Source organism: Macrotis lagotis, chromosome 1, assembly GCF_037893015.1.
Source record: "Macrotis lagotis isolate mMagLag1 chromosome 1, bilby.v1.9.chrom.fasta, whole genome shotgun sequence".
Lineage (NCBI taxonomy): Eukaryota > Metazoa > Chordata > Mammalia > Peramelemorphia > Peramelidae > Macrotis > Macrotis lagotis.
Genome location: NC_133658.1, coordinates 553,745,838 through 553,762,538, shown reverse-complemented (window position 1 = coordinate 553,762,538; position 16,701 = coordinate 553,745,838). Strand labels below are relative to the sequence as shown.

The following is a 16,701-nucleotide window of genomic DNA, read 5'->3' as shown; positions in this document are numbered from 1 at the left end:
TTGGGGGCGGGGGGAGAGTCAGGCATAGATTGTGAAATCTAGAAAATTACATCTATTTCTTCATGCCAGTGGGAAGATATCTTGAAAAAAAGGTTGCAATTATAAAAAATTAATTTTACTTGTATCACTAAATTATCTCATTTATTTATGAAGTTCTCTAGTTCCTGGATCATAATCTATCTGATCCCATATCTGATCCAGTAATGGTTTTTTGGTTTTTGCTAATTTTAAAGTTGTTTTCTTTTTTTTTGTTTCTGTTTCTTCTTTTCTAGCTTATGTGAGAAAAAAAAATTTGCTTCTGAAATAGGTTTCAATAATATTGGAAACATGAAAAAACATTTCCCTATTCAACATCAACAGCTTCACTCCTGAATATTCCTGATGACTTAAGCTTATTTTCACTTATGGGTTATATTCACTTGAAGTTATTTGTTTTAAGACATTACTTGATGTTGCTTGTAGTGAAAACTGCTTTCCAATATTTCTCTGCAACTACTCTTGAGATCTAGCCAGGAAAGTACATTTGAAATTTCTTACTATACAATTTGATGTTTTAACATGTTTTCTTTTGGGAGTCATTTGGAAGCCAGTGTTTCAATGAAGTATTTCAAAGATTTCTGTAACAAAAGGAACAGCCTGTCATAAAATAAGAGTATGAGATTTTTGTTTTCATTTTTTTCAATCGGTCTGAATCTAGAACTTTAAATAAAGTTTGTATTTACAGTTTGTCTGTGTGTGTGTGTGTGTGTGTGTGTGTGTGTGTGATATCCCCTTGAGGGACAAATCTATTTAATCTTAATTTTTTTAAAGGGAAATTTCAAAAGTTTGGCACACATTTTCAAGGCAGAACTACACTTATTTAGAGGACCTTTATGTAAATATCTAAAAAGGAAACACTCTAATCTTCTAAAGAATATAGAGAAGCATTCATTTGTACTCTCCACAATACAGAGAAAACCAGTTTAGTAACAATTCCTTTTCATCCACTTGCCTTATGGAGATAAATAAATTGATTTTAGGTCTCATAAAATGTGGAAAGAATCATGAAATTCAGACTGATGCAACATTAAACAGGAAAAAACAGTAAAAAGTATCTTATCCTATTGAAAATATTTACTATAGCTATTATCTTAAATACATGCAGCATTTAATTAAATCAGACATTTTGTTTTCCTTTTACTGATCTCAGTAGTTATGTTAAATTTGGACTTCTCATGTTGTATATAGCATTAGATATAATGATTTATAGCTTTTATTTCTTTTTTTTAGGTTTTTTTTTTTTTTTTGCAAGGCAAATGGAGTTCAGTGGCTTTCCCAAGGCCACACAGCTAGGTAATTATTAAATGTGTCTGAGACCGGATTTGAACCCAGGTACTACTGACTCCAAGGCCGGTGCTTTATCCACTGCGCCACCTAGCTGCCCCTTAGCTTTTATTTCTTTATAGAAAACTTATATTGCATTCTTAGTGATGAATTAAACATTTCAATAGATGAGCTTTTTGAGCTTTTGTGCTAATAACTAGAATGAATGTCAACATATCAAACTCAGTCTTTGGAGGAGACACTGTCAGTAAAATATTTATCTAATGCTTACTCTATGCTGGTGTATAAGAGGTAGAGGTCTTGGTTTAGAATCTGTTTCTGTGATTTAATATTTTGTAACCTTGAGCTAGTCAGTTAATCTCCATAGGTATAATTTTCTCATCTGTAAAATAAGGACATCTGAGTAAATGACCTTTGAGGGCTCCTCCAGGGCTAATCCAATAATCCTCTTATTGTTAAGTCATTGTTATAATTGCTACAAAATATAGAGAAGAAATAAAAATGAATTTTTGCCTTCAAGAAGCATTAATATTGTCATCCACATCAATTTGTGACTGGCAGTACATATTGATGTGTTACTATTGAATTTATTGTTCAAGTAGTAAGTTATTTGGGGCATAGTGTCCCAAAAACTGATGTGTGATTTTAATTGATGTAGAGAACTTTGCTACCAGGAAAATTTTCTCTAATGATACAGATTGGTAACAGATCAACTTAGAATGAGTCTAGTATTAGAGATTTACTTAGGCTACTGAGTGGTAGTGACTTGACCAGGGAAGCATGTATTAGAGGTTAGATTTGAACTCAGGTCTTGTTTCTGTTAGCAATCTACTTAGCCATTCAAATACTTTGAAACAATTAGCTGATTTTATGCTACACAGTTAGGAGTAAAGCATTCACCTTCATGAGGTAAATATTCTCTGGGTACCCATGAATAAATTGCCTCAACTTACTGCTCAATGTGATTTAACTAATGGGATGAATTAATTGTTCTTGTGCAGGATTCAAGTAGCAAAAGATAATAACATTTTTAATATCACAATGTGTGATGATTTTGGAATACTGTTTCAGACAAATTCTCAGTGCACTTATTGCATATAGTTCATTTATACAGAATACATTTTTGTATGTATTTTTATATGATGTAAAGCATGTTGAAGTGATTTCTTTAACCAGAGCACAGACTGAACTTTCTGAAGTGTCTAGTTCCATAAATTGTAACTGAGGGATTTGAAGCATTTCATATCATATAAGAACTTTTTGTTTTGTTTTATTTTTTCGTTTAAGGTAGAGAAATTGCCTTTTAATGGTATATGTTAAAGATTTAATATGGCTTCTGATAAAGGAGAGAAGCCATTATAGCTATTTAATCAATTTTCTAGGTAATGACTGTCCTTTTATTAACCCACCTGTTAAACTTGAAACAATGATTAAGTGATTGAATAAAAACCACTAAAATACATACTTATAAAAGAAATAGACAGTTTTAAAAACTGGGACTTATGAATTGGTCTACTAATTCTGGAAAACAATTTGCAAATAATACCCCAAAAGTCAGTAAATGGTGCTTTAACTTACCATATCTCCTAAAGTGATTAAGGAAGGGTGAAAGGATTACTGGAAACAATTAACAATTTTAGCAAAGTTGCAGGATGTAAAATAAACCCTCATAAATCCTCAACTATTCTATATATAGCTAGCAAGATACAGCAGGAAGAGCTAGAAAGAGAAATCCCATTCAGAGTAACCTCAGACAATATAAAATACCTGGGAGTCTATTTGCCAAGGCAGACTCAGAAACTTTTTGAAAATAATTATAAAACACTACTCACATAAATTAAATCAGATTTAAATATCTGGGCAAACATCAACTGCTCATGGATAGGTTGAGCTGATATAATAAAAATGACAATTCTACCAAAACTAAACTGCCTAGTGCCCTACCAATCAAAATTCCAAAAAGATGACTTTAATGAGTTAGAAAAAGTTGTAAGTAAATTCATATGGAGAAATAAAAAGTCAGGAATTTCCAGTGATTCAATGAAAAAAAGTGCAAAAGAAGGTAGCTTAGCCCTACCTGATCTGAAATCATATTATAAAGCATGAGTCATCAAAACTGTCTGGTATTGGCTTAAGAAATAGAGTAGTGGACCAATGGAATAGACTAGGTGTGATAGCAGTTAACAATTATAGTAATCTGCTGTTTGATAAACCCCAAGAGTCCAGCTATTGGAATAAAAACACTCTCTTTGATAAAAACTACTGGGAAAATTGGAAGTTAGTATGGAAGAAACTTAGATTAGACTAACACCTCACACCCTATAACAAGATAAGATCCAAATGGATACAGGATTTAGACATAAAACAATACTATAAGCAAATTAGATCAAGGACTACCTGTCAGATGGTAAGGGAAGCAGTTTATGACTAAGGAAGAGATGGAGAACATCACTAAAAACAAACTAGATGATTTCGATTACATTAAATTAAAAGGCTTTCGCACAGACAAAACCACTGTAACCAAGATCAAAAGAAATGTAGTAAATTGGGAAACAATCTTTACAACTAATGTTTCTGACAAAACTCATTTCTAAAATATACAGAGAACTGAGTCATATTTTTTTAAAAAGGCCATTTCTCAATTGACACAATGGTCAAAGGATATGCATAGGCAATTTACAGATGAGGAGATCAAAGCAATTCATAGTCATATGAAAAATTGCTCTAAATTATTACTTATTAGAGAAATGCAAGTTAAAGCTTCTCTGAGGTACCACCTCACACCTCTCAGACTGGCCAATATGACCAGAAAGGATAATGATCATTGTTGGAAGGGTTGAGGGAAATCTGGGACACTATTACATTGTTGGTGGAGCTGTGAACTCATCAACTTTTCTGGAGAGAAAGTTGGAACTACACCCAAAGGGCAATAAAAATGTGTATACCCTTTTATCCAGTAATACCACTACTGGGTCTATACCCTGAAGAGATGATGAAAAAGGGTAAAAACATCACTTGTACAAAAATATTCATAACAGCCCTGTTTATGGTGGCAAAGAATTGGAAATTAATGTCCTTCATTTGGGGAATGGCTTAGCAAACTGTGGTATATGTATATCATGAACACTATTGTCCTATTAGAAACCAGGAGGGATGAGAATTCAGGGAAGCTTGGAGGGATTTGCATGAATACTGATGCTGAGATGAGCAGAACCAGAAAAACACTGTACACCCTAACAACAACATGGGGGTGATAATCAACTTTGATGGACTCACTCATTTCATCAGTGTAATAATCATGGACAATTTGGGGCTCTCTGCAATGGAGAATACCATCTGTATCCAGAGAAAGAACTGTGGAGTTTGTACAAAGTCCAAGGACTATTTCCTTTAATTTAGAAAAATAAAACTGATATGTTGTTGTCTGATCTTGTTATCTTTTATGCTTTATGTTTCTTCCTTCAGGATATGATTTCTCTCTCATCACACTCAATTTAGATCAATTGATACCATGGAAACAATGTAAAGACTGACAAATTGCCTTCTGTGGGGGGAAGGAAGTAAGATTAGGGGGAAAAATGTAAAACACAAAATAAATAAAATCTTTAATAAAAAAAGAAAGGGTGAAAGGATAAATGTGTACAAAAATATTTATGATATATTTTTTGATAGAGAGAAGAACTGGTACCTAAAAGATCTAACTTGCACTTCTATAAATGCTCAATAAATTTGTATGAATATAATGAATTATTATATAATCATAAGAAATGAAAAAAACATGAGAGAATTTATATCATCTAATAGAGAGTGAAATGAGTAGAACTCAGAGAACAGAATTGAAAAAGCATTATTCAAACAAATATGAAAGACCTAGGAGCTGATCATTGCAGTTTAAGCCATGTTTTCAGAGGACTAGTGATAAAGCATTGCTACTCACTTCTAAAAGTGAGATGATAGATTCATCAAGATGCAGACAATGAACATTTTTACACAAGGCTGATGTGTAGTATTGTTTTGTTTATTTATTAGATTCTTTTATACTTAGAGTGGGTTGGAGTTATGGTGAAGGGAGGGAAGGCTAGAAAGAATGATGCCAAAAAGTTAGCAAAAAATAGAGAAAAGAGTCCCATTTAAGTATTTTCTTTTTTTTAAATTCTAAGAAAAAATTTATTCTGAGTTTTACAATTTTTCCCCACATTCTTGCTTCCTTCCCCTCCCCCCCCCATAGAAGGCATTCTGTTACTTTATACATAGCACTCCATTGTTTCTATGGTATACATTGATCTCATTGATGAGAGAGAAATCATGTCCTTAAGGAAGTATGAGATAGCAAATAAAGTATGAGAAAGCAATCATTTAATTATTTTTTTAATTGTATAGAGGAGAAGAGAAGGAAATTCAGATGGAAGCAAAAGAACAGTTTTGAAGCTGTGTTGAATATATTGTGTTAAAAAGCAAGCTTTAGAAATGTGCACTTTCATAACAATTTTTTTCTTTGTATGTAGAGTTCATATTTGTTCAGAATAATAAAAAATTAAAATTATTTAGAAAATGTGATACATTATTGCCACTTCTTTTATTTTATATTGTTTTAATGTCAACTTAATGTGTGACTGTAAATGATTATCTGTATATTTTGGTTTGCTTAGTCTATTTGAGAGAGAAGATGAAGTGTATGTGTGTTTTGACTATCTACTCTTTCTGAATAATCTATTTTCTGGATTTTCCTGTCTGCTCTTTCTTGGTTCTCTCCCTCCTTATCTGACTGTTGCTTCTGGATCATCTTCAGTATCGTGAACTATAACTGTATATTTACTCCAAGCTATTGCCCTGAGCTTTCTTTCTATTGATTCTTACTTTGTGACCTTAGCTCTCATGGGTTTAATCACCATCTCTATAGAAATGAATTCAAGATCTATATATAGAGGCTTAGTTCTTCCCATGTTCCAGTCTGATATCATGAACAGGACATTTCAAACTGAAGAATGCATAAATATCTCAAACTCTGGGTGTCTTTAATTTAACTCATTATCATTACTCTAACCTTCTACATTTTTGAACTTTACATTTTCTTCCAGGGAAACTACCATCCTTAAAACCTTCCAGGTTCATAGATACTATTATTATGTACATTCTTTCCTTTTCTTCACTCCTCATATCCAATCACTTACAGAATCTTGCAGTTTCTATCTCTTCTTACAGCCAGCAATATAATTGAATCCCCCCATAATTGAATTATAATGTAATAACACATCTCTTCTAAACTATTGCAGGAGTCTTTAAATCTCTCCTTTCTGAAGTGTATCTTCTGTAGAGCAGCCAGGATGCAGGTGTGACTAAGTCACTTCTCTATTTAGTAAACTCCAGTAGCTTTATTTACCTAAGAATGTTAAACTCTTTTGACTTTCAGAACCCTTTCCAAATTGACTATGCCATTGACATACTATCACTAGTTCAGAATTTTTGGGATCTGGCCACACTGGTCCCCTTGTACTTCATACATAGCATACTTCATACATTCACATCTGTGGACCTTTGCATTGACCATCCCCAGCATTTTTTAAAACGTTTATTTTTCCTCTTTACCTCATACAATCTCCTGTATTTAGTATGTAGAAATTCTCTGTATAACTCTTTGCTAACATGTAATGGTCCCACTAAACTTTAGTAAGTTCTTTTAAAACCAAGACTGTTGTTTTGTTTTTTCTTTGTATCCCTGATTCCTCACATAGTACCTAGTAAATATTGTGTGCTTAAGAAATACTTAGTGACTGACTATATGTATGTATATGAAAATATCCAACTGAATAAACTCAATTTTAAATAGTCATGGCATGGGAAAAAAGAATCAAAATTCACAGTTTCTCCCCCCCCTTTTTTCTTAGGATGTTCCTTATAGAATGAACACTAGCTTTCCTTTCAATGTAAATTTGTGCTTGGGAAAAATTATCTTTATTTGCATTTTATCATAGACTATAACTATGGAAACAGGAATCTAGGGGAAGGCCTTTTATGTTGTTTAGATGTGATATTTATTAATCAAGATGGCAAACTACTAATTTTGAAAAAAATGTCATGTCCAACTAATTGTTAACAACTGAAATGGAGTGGGATTGTTCATTAAAAAAAAAAGATGACATGGTTTCAAAGAATCCTGGGATGATTTGCATGAAGTGATACAGAGTGAAATTAGTAGAAATGAGAAAAATTTATACAGAGACAAAATATAAAGAAAAGCAACCTTGAAAGGCAAGTAAAATGACCAGAGTTTCAGAGTACTAATAATGAAACATACTGTCTACTTGCTGAGAGGGGTAAATGGATCAAGATGTAGAATGAGACACACACTTTTAGACTTGACTAATGTATTTCGTTGTTTTAGTTTCCTGGTTATAAGGATTGTGTTTTGCTGTTATTGTTGTTTCTTTTTTTTTTTTTAAGTAATTGGATAAAAAAGCAGTTTTAAACATAAGAAAGGGAATAGAAGGTAGTTCATGGGAAAAGAGGCAGATTATGAATGTTAAATATTAAATGCATTTTAAACTTTTTTTTTTCAAAAGCAAGATGAACAGAATAGAGATGAGTAGTTTCACATAATAAAGAAACTTCATAGTTAATTGTGTGGTTAACATGTCTTATTTTTCATCAGTCATGGGATTTACTCTTGGGGGGGGTTGCAAGGCAATGGGGTTAAGTGACTTGCCCAAAGTCACACAGCTAGGGAATTGTCTGAGGCTGAATTTGAACTCAAGTCTTCCTGACTCCAGGGCCAATGTTCTATCCACTGCACCATGCCACTTAGCTGCCCCAGGATTTACTCTCTTACTTGTTAATAAAACTTAATTTCTTCATAAAAATGAGAATTATAGAACTGGATTTAACTTGTCTCCTTTTGATTTCAGTAGAATTTCATAAAAAAACCACATTAAAAAGTAAACATAAGTACACAATATTAAATTTCATCTTCATAAAAATTACCATGAATTTGCTTGAATTTTTTTCAAAGGTACTTCCAGAAGTTAGATTATTTAAAGTAACCAATTGTTCCATTTTTCAGGTCTTTTCTAATGGTCATTTGGGAAGTGAAGAATATGATGTCCCTCCCCGGCTTTCCCCTCCTCTTCCAACTACATCCTTCCTCTCTAATCTAAAGTAAGTCATATTGACATTTTGAAATCCCTTGTAAAAATAGAAATCATTAGAAGTTGCCTTTCCACAAAGAAATTTCAGTATAAGTGGTCAAGGAATAACAACAAAAAGCTTACAATCCAGTTATAAAAGACAAATGCTAAAGGTTCAGTTTGCTGTAACTTTCTTTAACAAAAGACAAATTACTGAGTGTGAATTGCATTTGACAGAGAATAGGAGACAGATTCTAAAGCAAATGAATGGTGATGAAAACTATATTTTTATGAAGATTACTTTATTCCCTAATTCACTGGTTTCATTAATGAAACTTGAACTTTTTTGTATAAAAATAATCTTTCTAAAACACAGTTTCCACTACTATTCAATAAAATTAATGAAATTGTCATAATTAGAGTCTGTACTTTTAGTACTCTGCTTATTAAATCTCTGTTGGGAAGTGGAGTAAAACCTCTAGGTGCGTGGGTCGTTTCATTTTTATTGAACTAAAATTATCTGGTTTGTAGATAAGTGAAATAAGAATTAGCAAAGTTCTAATGAAATTTATTTCATTGGCAATTTCATAACACATAAAATTTCTAGCAAATCTAAAACTGTCCAAGTGGATACATTTTTTTCATTACCTCTTATTTTTTCCAGAAGCAAAATGAAATTGTATTGATTAAATAGATGAGTGCTTAAACACCATATTTTCAACACATTGAATTTTACTTTTTCCTGTAATGAACATTTTCTGTAATCTTTTTTTTAATAGTAATACCAATTATAATCGGAGCTTTGGTAAATTGACTTGTCCATCTCATAATTGTAGATTTCAGTACAGTTTTCCATGTTTTAGCTGCTTAAAAATAGTAATGATGGCTTTCAGTGACTCTAATATTCTATGTACTAAGATGACAAAAAGACATAACAGAAGAACCATATGAGAGGGAGTTGGGACACCATAGAATTTTAGATTAAGAAGTCATATACTCTTATCCCGTCATTTTACAAATTATGAAAAAGAGCTTCACAAAGAAAAATGAGTTTGCTAGGATAATAATTATCAAAAATTTATTTTCTGGAGTGCAAACTCAGGTGCTTAAGATTCCAAGACCAATACAATATAAATACAATAAACATTTATTAAGAATGTGCGAAGTGCTAGTGCCACAAATAAGAAAAAAGGCAGTGCCTATCCTCAGTGACCCTATGGGTCTAATGATGGAAAACATCAGAAAAGAATGCTTATTTGGAGGAGGCTAGAGGGAAATGTTTGGTAATGGTGGAGTCCAACCCAAGACTTGTGGCTATTAGAAATAAAGAAGTACAAAGACAACTGAGAATCCTGATGAAATATAAATAACAAAGCTGATGTCCTTCCTTGGGGAAATGTCCAGAGCTCTCTTCTCTACATTTGGTCAAACTCTGTTGCTAAATATGTATCAGATCACTTCTGTGTGTCTCAGTTTTGCCCTATATAAAATGAGGTTAGACAGGATAATTGCATGAATCCTTGTCAACTGTAGAAATCTAGGAATTCCCAGATGCTTCTCACAGACCCATGTGGTTTACCTTTCAATTGGTAGACTTTTTTCTTCCCTCTTAAGGGCTCTTGAGAATTTCCCTATATTGCTTTTGGGTTCTCAATGTAAAGTTTTCCAACAAAAATGCAACATTTTGTAGAACAAAAGCATTTGCAAGATCTCTTTCTACTCAAACCTCTCTCTGCTGTACTTACTGTAAAATGTTGAATAGATTCCATAGCTCCTTTTGGATTTCATTTTCTCATAGGTAAAAAGAGGTTGGACTACCTAACGTGTAAAGTCCTTTCAGGTTCTCTCTTAATATAATTTTTTAGCCTTTTGAAATTAGTCATACCTCTCCATGTATATGAGGGCTACATAGGTGTTGCAGTGCAATGAGTGCTGGGTTCCAACATGGGACCTTATTATTAAGGTTATACCTAAGTATTAAATAGCCAAGAAATGGACTCTAAAATGCACAATTTTATATTTCCCTGATAACTTCGAAAAAGATTCTTCTTTTTGAACCCCCTACTCCATCTTCCATCCTCATTCTAGTTTTTCTCTTGAACTGTTGTCTCCTATGAGCAGCTGTCAATTGTGTTTTTTTCTTGCTGGATATTTTACAAGCATCTCAAACTGAACCTGACCAAAACAGAAAACAGAATTTGTCTTCTTTAACACTGCCTACTCCTTCCCCTCCTTCCCTCCAATTTTACCTCTTTTCAGACATATTTCTGAAGTCTAGGACATTGTCATTTTTCTGATAATGCAGATCCAACACTATTACATCATCCCATATTCAAGTAGTTTCCAAGTCATATTGATTCTCCCTCTACAGCATTTCTCCTGCTCATCCTTTTCTTTCTCCTCATATGACCACCACCCTTGTTTGCCTTTTCCCTGGGTGTTTGCAGAAGACCCCTGGTTGATCTTATCTCCTCTTTCCTCTCTCTAATTTGTTGTCCACAAAACTGTCAAATTGCTATTTGTAAAACTCGGGTCACTCTTGTTCAGAAAGCTTCAGGACTCCTTATCTCCATGATCAAATACTGTCCCTGTGTTTGGCCTCTGAACCTCTTAACAACCTGGCTCCATCCTACTTCTAAGATAATTAAACACTATTCCTTTTCATGCATAAATTCCCCATCCTAGCCAAATGGACCTAATTGCTGTTCCCAGTGCATGAGATTCCATCTCAGTGCTTTTTTTTCCCTCATACTAATAATGCATTTTTCTTCCACTTTAGAATCCTTGGCTTCCTTAAAGCTCAGTTCCAAAGCATAGACTGTTTTTGCTTTTTTTCCCTTCTAAATTTCTTCATCTATATTTAGCACTAGTTTCTTATGGGCAGGAATGGTTTCATTTTTTTTAAATGCATTCCTAGTTCATACTGTCATGACTAGTATACAAAAGGTGCTTAATAAAGATTTTTGAAAGAATACTCTTCTTCATTTAGATGTTGCTATAAGGCATTAACACTTATCCAAAGAAATTCACAACAAACAGTGGTTGGTGAGAACTTAAACAGGTTCATTAGAAAAAAAAATTTTGAACAGTTAGAAGGGAAGATTGTTGGAACAAGATATCATGTCAAATATTGTAAAATAACATACATATGAACACATGTGTAAGTTTATTATCTCTTATAAGATAATAAACATGGATGTCCTTTTCATCTCTTAGATTCTATTATTTATAACCACAGAAACCTGAACAAGAATTCCAGTGGTACCTATTGCTTCATAATTTAGGTTGAGACAGAGAAAAGTTTGTATCAACTTAAGCAAAGTAAGAAAAGAACAAAAAAATTGTCATTTTCAAGGTGAATAGACCTGGTGCTTCACATTGGTCCTAAGGGCAACCCTGACTACACAGCTAACATTAATGAGCTAGTATCCTTCTCTGGAGTTTCCAAACCATTTTCTGTTTGAATTCTTTAGGATAAATGGAATTTTTGGTTCTTTCAAGCAGAGGTTTCCAAAATGGGAAATTGGACCTTGCAATCATGATAAGGGATCTGACCTGAATCCAAGAGAAATGTGATTAGCAAAGTTGAGACTGGGAAAACAGATTTCTCACTTCAGTTCAATCTGAGATTTGTCTCTAACATTTTTACATTTATCTCCATCTTTACTTTTTCTCCAATACTACCCAGTTCAGTATACCCCTTCTCTGCAAAGTTCCATCCTCAGCAAAATTATCATAGTGTAAAATACCTGCTAAAGAACCCTTTGGAAAAAATCTGCTCCCACCCTCTATCCCTTGGTTCATCATAGCTGGAGTAGCCTGTTCCTTTTAGAGAGTGAGTTCTGAGTTTGGGAGCCATGAACAGGCAGTAAAAGCTACCCCTTACCCATTCTCATGGGGAGAAGGGGAAGAAACAGTGAATGTCACACAGGATAAGCAGGCACGGATAGGTAAGGACCTGCACTGCATAAAACATTAGTATAGCTTTTTTCCCAAACCCCAAATTCATCTACCAAACCCAAACTTACATGTTATTGTCAAGGGCACCCATATCCTTCTAGGCATTCTTTTTCACCAGCTCATTGTCTTTTTTGACTCATAATTTTCACTCATTTAAAATGGACATGTGGGGCAGCTAGGTGGCACAGTGGATAAAGCACCAGCCCTGGAGTCAGGAGTACCTGGGTTCAAATCCGGTCTCAGACACTTAATAATTACCTAGCTGTGTGGCCTTAGGCAAGCAACTTAATCCCATTTGCCTTACAAAAAAAAAAAAAAAACCTAAATAAAAAATAAAATGGACATGTTCTTTCTATTGATAAAATTCTCCCTCCACATCTCTCCTATTTTCTACATCTTCCTTCTCACAGCCATCATACTAACTCAGGCCTTTTGATATGGAAATGACTGCATGCCCTCATTGTAGAATTTCACTTTTGTCAATGTGATATTCCTGAAGTGAGGCAATTGGGGGGGGGGGGATGACTGACTTGCCCCAAAACACATAGCTAGTAAGGGTCAAGTATCTGAGGCCTGATTCAAACTTGTGTCCTCCTGACATCAAGACCTGGAGGAGAAAATAAGGCTATTGATTTAGCATAGCATCCCCTCACTCAAATCCAATTCATGCTCTTGTCATGACATCACCTCCATGATATTGTGGTCTTCTTTGAGAACAAAGGACAAACATCATCACTCCTGAAGTGCAGTCTGATCATTCATCTTCTTCCTCCTTAAGAGGCTCTAGAGGCTCCCTATTAATCCTCAACTCAAATATTATCTCTCATCCATTTTCAATTATAGTTTTAAAAGTTTTATAATTGAGTAATGAAGTTCATATATAAATAAGTAAATATGGGAATATGTGCTCAAAATATTTTATTGGTAGAACTTTGTTATCAAATAAATCATACCCTATAGCTCAGTAGAATCAACCAGGAAATAGAACAGCAACAGAAAGGGGAAGTGACTACTATAATAGTTATAATTTACTATTTGTTGCACAATAAAAATTTTGTAGATGCTTTTGGAAAACTGTATCTTGTACAGTTAGCCTGATTTTTTTTTTTTGCAAGGAAATGGGGTTAAATGATTTGCCCAAGGCCACACAGTTAGGCAATTATTAAGTGTCTGAGGCTGCATTTGAATTCAGGTCCTCCTGACTCCAGGACTGGTTGTCTATCCACTGTACCACCTAGCTGACCCTGAGGTTTTTTTTTTTTTTAAATAAGCATTTTCATAGTCATCTGCAATAGAGTAGGTAAAATTGTCTAAAATTTTATGCTTGATTGTTTAGGTCAAATTACAAGAAATAAGTTACTAATGGGAAATTACATGGTGTTACGCAAAGTGAAATACATTTGTACATATACTATATGTATACATACATATATGTATTTATTATGTTTGTGTGTTATACATTCCTATTTATTCCCTTCCCCTGGAGAAGTTTCCCTTTCTATGAAATTCTTGTATATGAGCAAATCTCCCCCCTCCCCCATTTTTTGCCCTTGCTTTCTTCCTAACTTCCATGATCCCTTTTGTTGAAGGTAATTTGCAGTTTTTCTTTTAAATGAAAAGCTCCATAGTGGAAAGCTTTTAGTCCCATTTAAGCAAGAATGTATGTGATAAATAGTACCAGCAGATCATTTTTTCAGCTTATCCAAAGTATTCATTTTTTTTTCATGAAATCTTTCCTCCATTGATTGTGCAGTGCCATGACTTGTGCACATTTGCTTTTGACCGAAAGAAAACACAGACTATTCAACAATCACTTAATAAAATTAGATACAAAAAAAGCTATTTTGGTTCATTTCCTTACCAAAGAAGGATTGATTTTTTTAAACAGATTTTTATAGTATTTTGGTTGTAATGCTATTATACAGAACTCAGGTATGCAAAGACTTGTCATTAGCCACATTAATGGTGTGTCTCTACCACACTACAAATGAATACATTCCATTTCTCTTCATGTAGTATTTTATTTAATTGCTAATTATATTATATAATTTTTATGATTATATATAATTTGTACATGTATTATATATATATATATATATATATATATGTATATAAATAATTATGAGTTGCCTGCCCTTTAGGGAAGCAGAAGGCCTTGAAGATGATTTGGAAGCAAAGGATATTAATTCTTTAATGTTGGTGCTAAGTATAGCCAATGTTGCCCTTAGAATCAATATCAAGTACTAAGCCCAGTGAACTTGAGAGATGCCAACAAAATCTTTTTTTTGGTCTTTATTTTTCTATTTTTACACAAAAATCTCTACAGTGCTAGTCTGAAAAACAGGGCAACCAATTATCAGGAGACTCTTTTTATCCAAATTACTATAGTCAAAGATTATGAAGCTTGAATTTAAAAGAAACTTCAGAAGCCATCCAATCCAACCCATACCCAGACAACATATCTGATAAAAATGTCTGTTCTGTGACTGAACCATCACTAGTGATCATCAGTTCATTACTTATTGACCTCTGTCAGTGAAACTTTCCCTATATCAGATTGATATCTCTTTCACCCTGTTTCCAGTTCTGCTATCTAGGACCAACTAAAATATATAATCATATTTCTTGTACTTTACAGCCCTTTTAACTTTCTTGTACAATTTTCTCTTCTTCAAGATAATTAGTTTCAATTCCTGTAGTCCTTGTTTTATGATTTCCTTTCTCTTTATCACAATCATTGTCTTCCACTAGACATATTGTAGTTTTTCCAGTACTTATGATGTGGTCAGTCAAGGCCAAATACAATGAGATGGAGATCCAGAGACTTTATTCTGGACCCTGTTTCTGTTAGACTGGTTTAAGGATTTTGTTAGGTTCATCTTTCTCATCTGCTTGTATCTTTTGAACTCTGATTCTCTTATACAGTTTGGTGGCTCTTCCTCCCATCTTTGTTTCATCTATAAACTTGATAAGTACCTCATCTCTTCCATTATCCATTATTTTAATCCTGGCTAAATAGAAAAATAACCTCAGAACAACCTGAGAAATATTTTGCTAATATATATCCCCATACACTTTCTTTCTCTGAAACAAATTACATAAATAGCAAAGTTAAAAAAAGGGAAAGAATTGCATTACGTTTATTAATGCAATGGAATTTTCACTTTAAATTATTTTCCACAGATCAAATCACAGCCATTATGTCATATTAATTCAAAATCCAATTCTTATGTGTTTTAATGTTCCTCTCCAATTTACACATGAAGAGCTGAATCTTTTTCTTCTTCTCCCAATGGATTGTTCATTTTCTCATCTTTGGGAAACCTATGGGTGGAGGGACAAGGCTGTGAATGAGATCTCAAGGTACAGCATTTACATTTTGTTAAAAGTGAAAATGTTCATATTTCTATTCCCATATCCTTATGGAATTACACATTCACTGTGAAATTAGTAAACTGAACACAGCTATAATTACTTTACTATTCAAGTAACAGGGAAATTCAACAAAGTTGTGGTTAACTGTCCCAAATAGTTTGCTCAACAGTTATTGGAAATTGCATCTTCCATAAGAGGAGGATAAATTTTCTGATATTTGTTCTTTACCATTCCAGGTCAGATAGCTTTAATATTCTTCTTTGAGGTCTACCTTTCACAACTTCAGTATGTTACAAGGAATTTTGTTGTTTATTTTCCCCCCTCCAAATTTTTTAGTTTTCTTAAACCATATATTAGTATTATATTTACCTATTTTTTGGATTCATGTAATGCCATCCCCACCACATGCTTTTCTCTTAATCTCAGCTTGATATTTTTGGAAGAAAATAGGTTGTCTCTCATGCATACAGCTAATTCACTTTATCTACTTCCTGGAATGAGGATTTTTATGGTAGAGAGTATGTCAAATTGGTCATTCGAGCACCTGGATTTTGAATACTTGTTCTTACTTAAATAGTTATTGTGTTAAGCTAATCACTCACTCCCTCTAGACCTCAATTTGATCAATCAATCATCCATAAGTAAGGAGTTTGAACCGGTATTCTTCAGACTTGAAGATTTTTATGGTTCTGAGTTCTTCAGTTTCTCTTTTGAAATTGATATTCTATATAGTACAAAAAAAATTAAAGTGTGGGGCTAGCTGATCCTGAAGATTTGATTCTATAAATAAAAATTACATTCTGAAATGAAAAGACTGAGGAGAGACTTATCTATAAATTATAAGTAAAATTTGCCTTTAAATGATAAATGGGGGGGCAGCTAGGTGGTGTAATGGATAAAGGACTCATTACTAAAATATACA

At 33.3% G+C, this 16,701-nt stretch overlaps 1 protein-coding gene across 11 annotated transcripts in view; it reads left to right on the top strand.

Moving 5' to 3' along the window:
- Positions 1 to 16,701, top strand: part of CBLB (Cbl proto-oncogene B) — a 237,136-nt gene that overhangs the window by 178,646 nt on the left and 41,789 nt on the right. For all 11 annotated transcript variants that reach the window (XM_074214406.1, XM_074214410.1, XM_074214407.1 and 8 more), the window contains one exon: positions 8,381 to 8,475. In XM_074214406.1, coding sequence (XP_074070507.1) covers positions 8,381 to 8,475 — 95 coding nt within the window. The remainder of the gene's footprint in view (positions 1 to 8,380; positions 8,476 to 16,701) is intronic.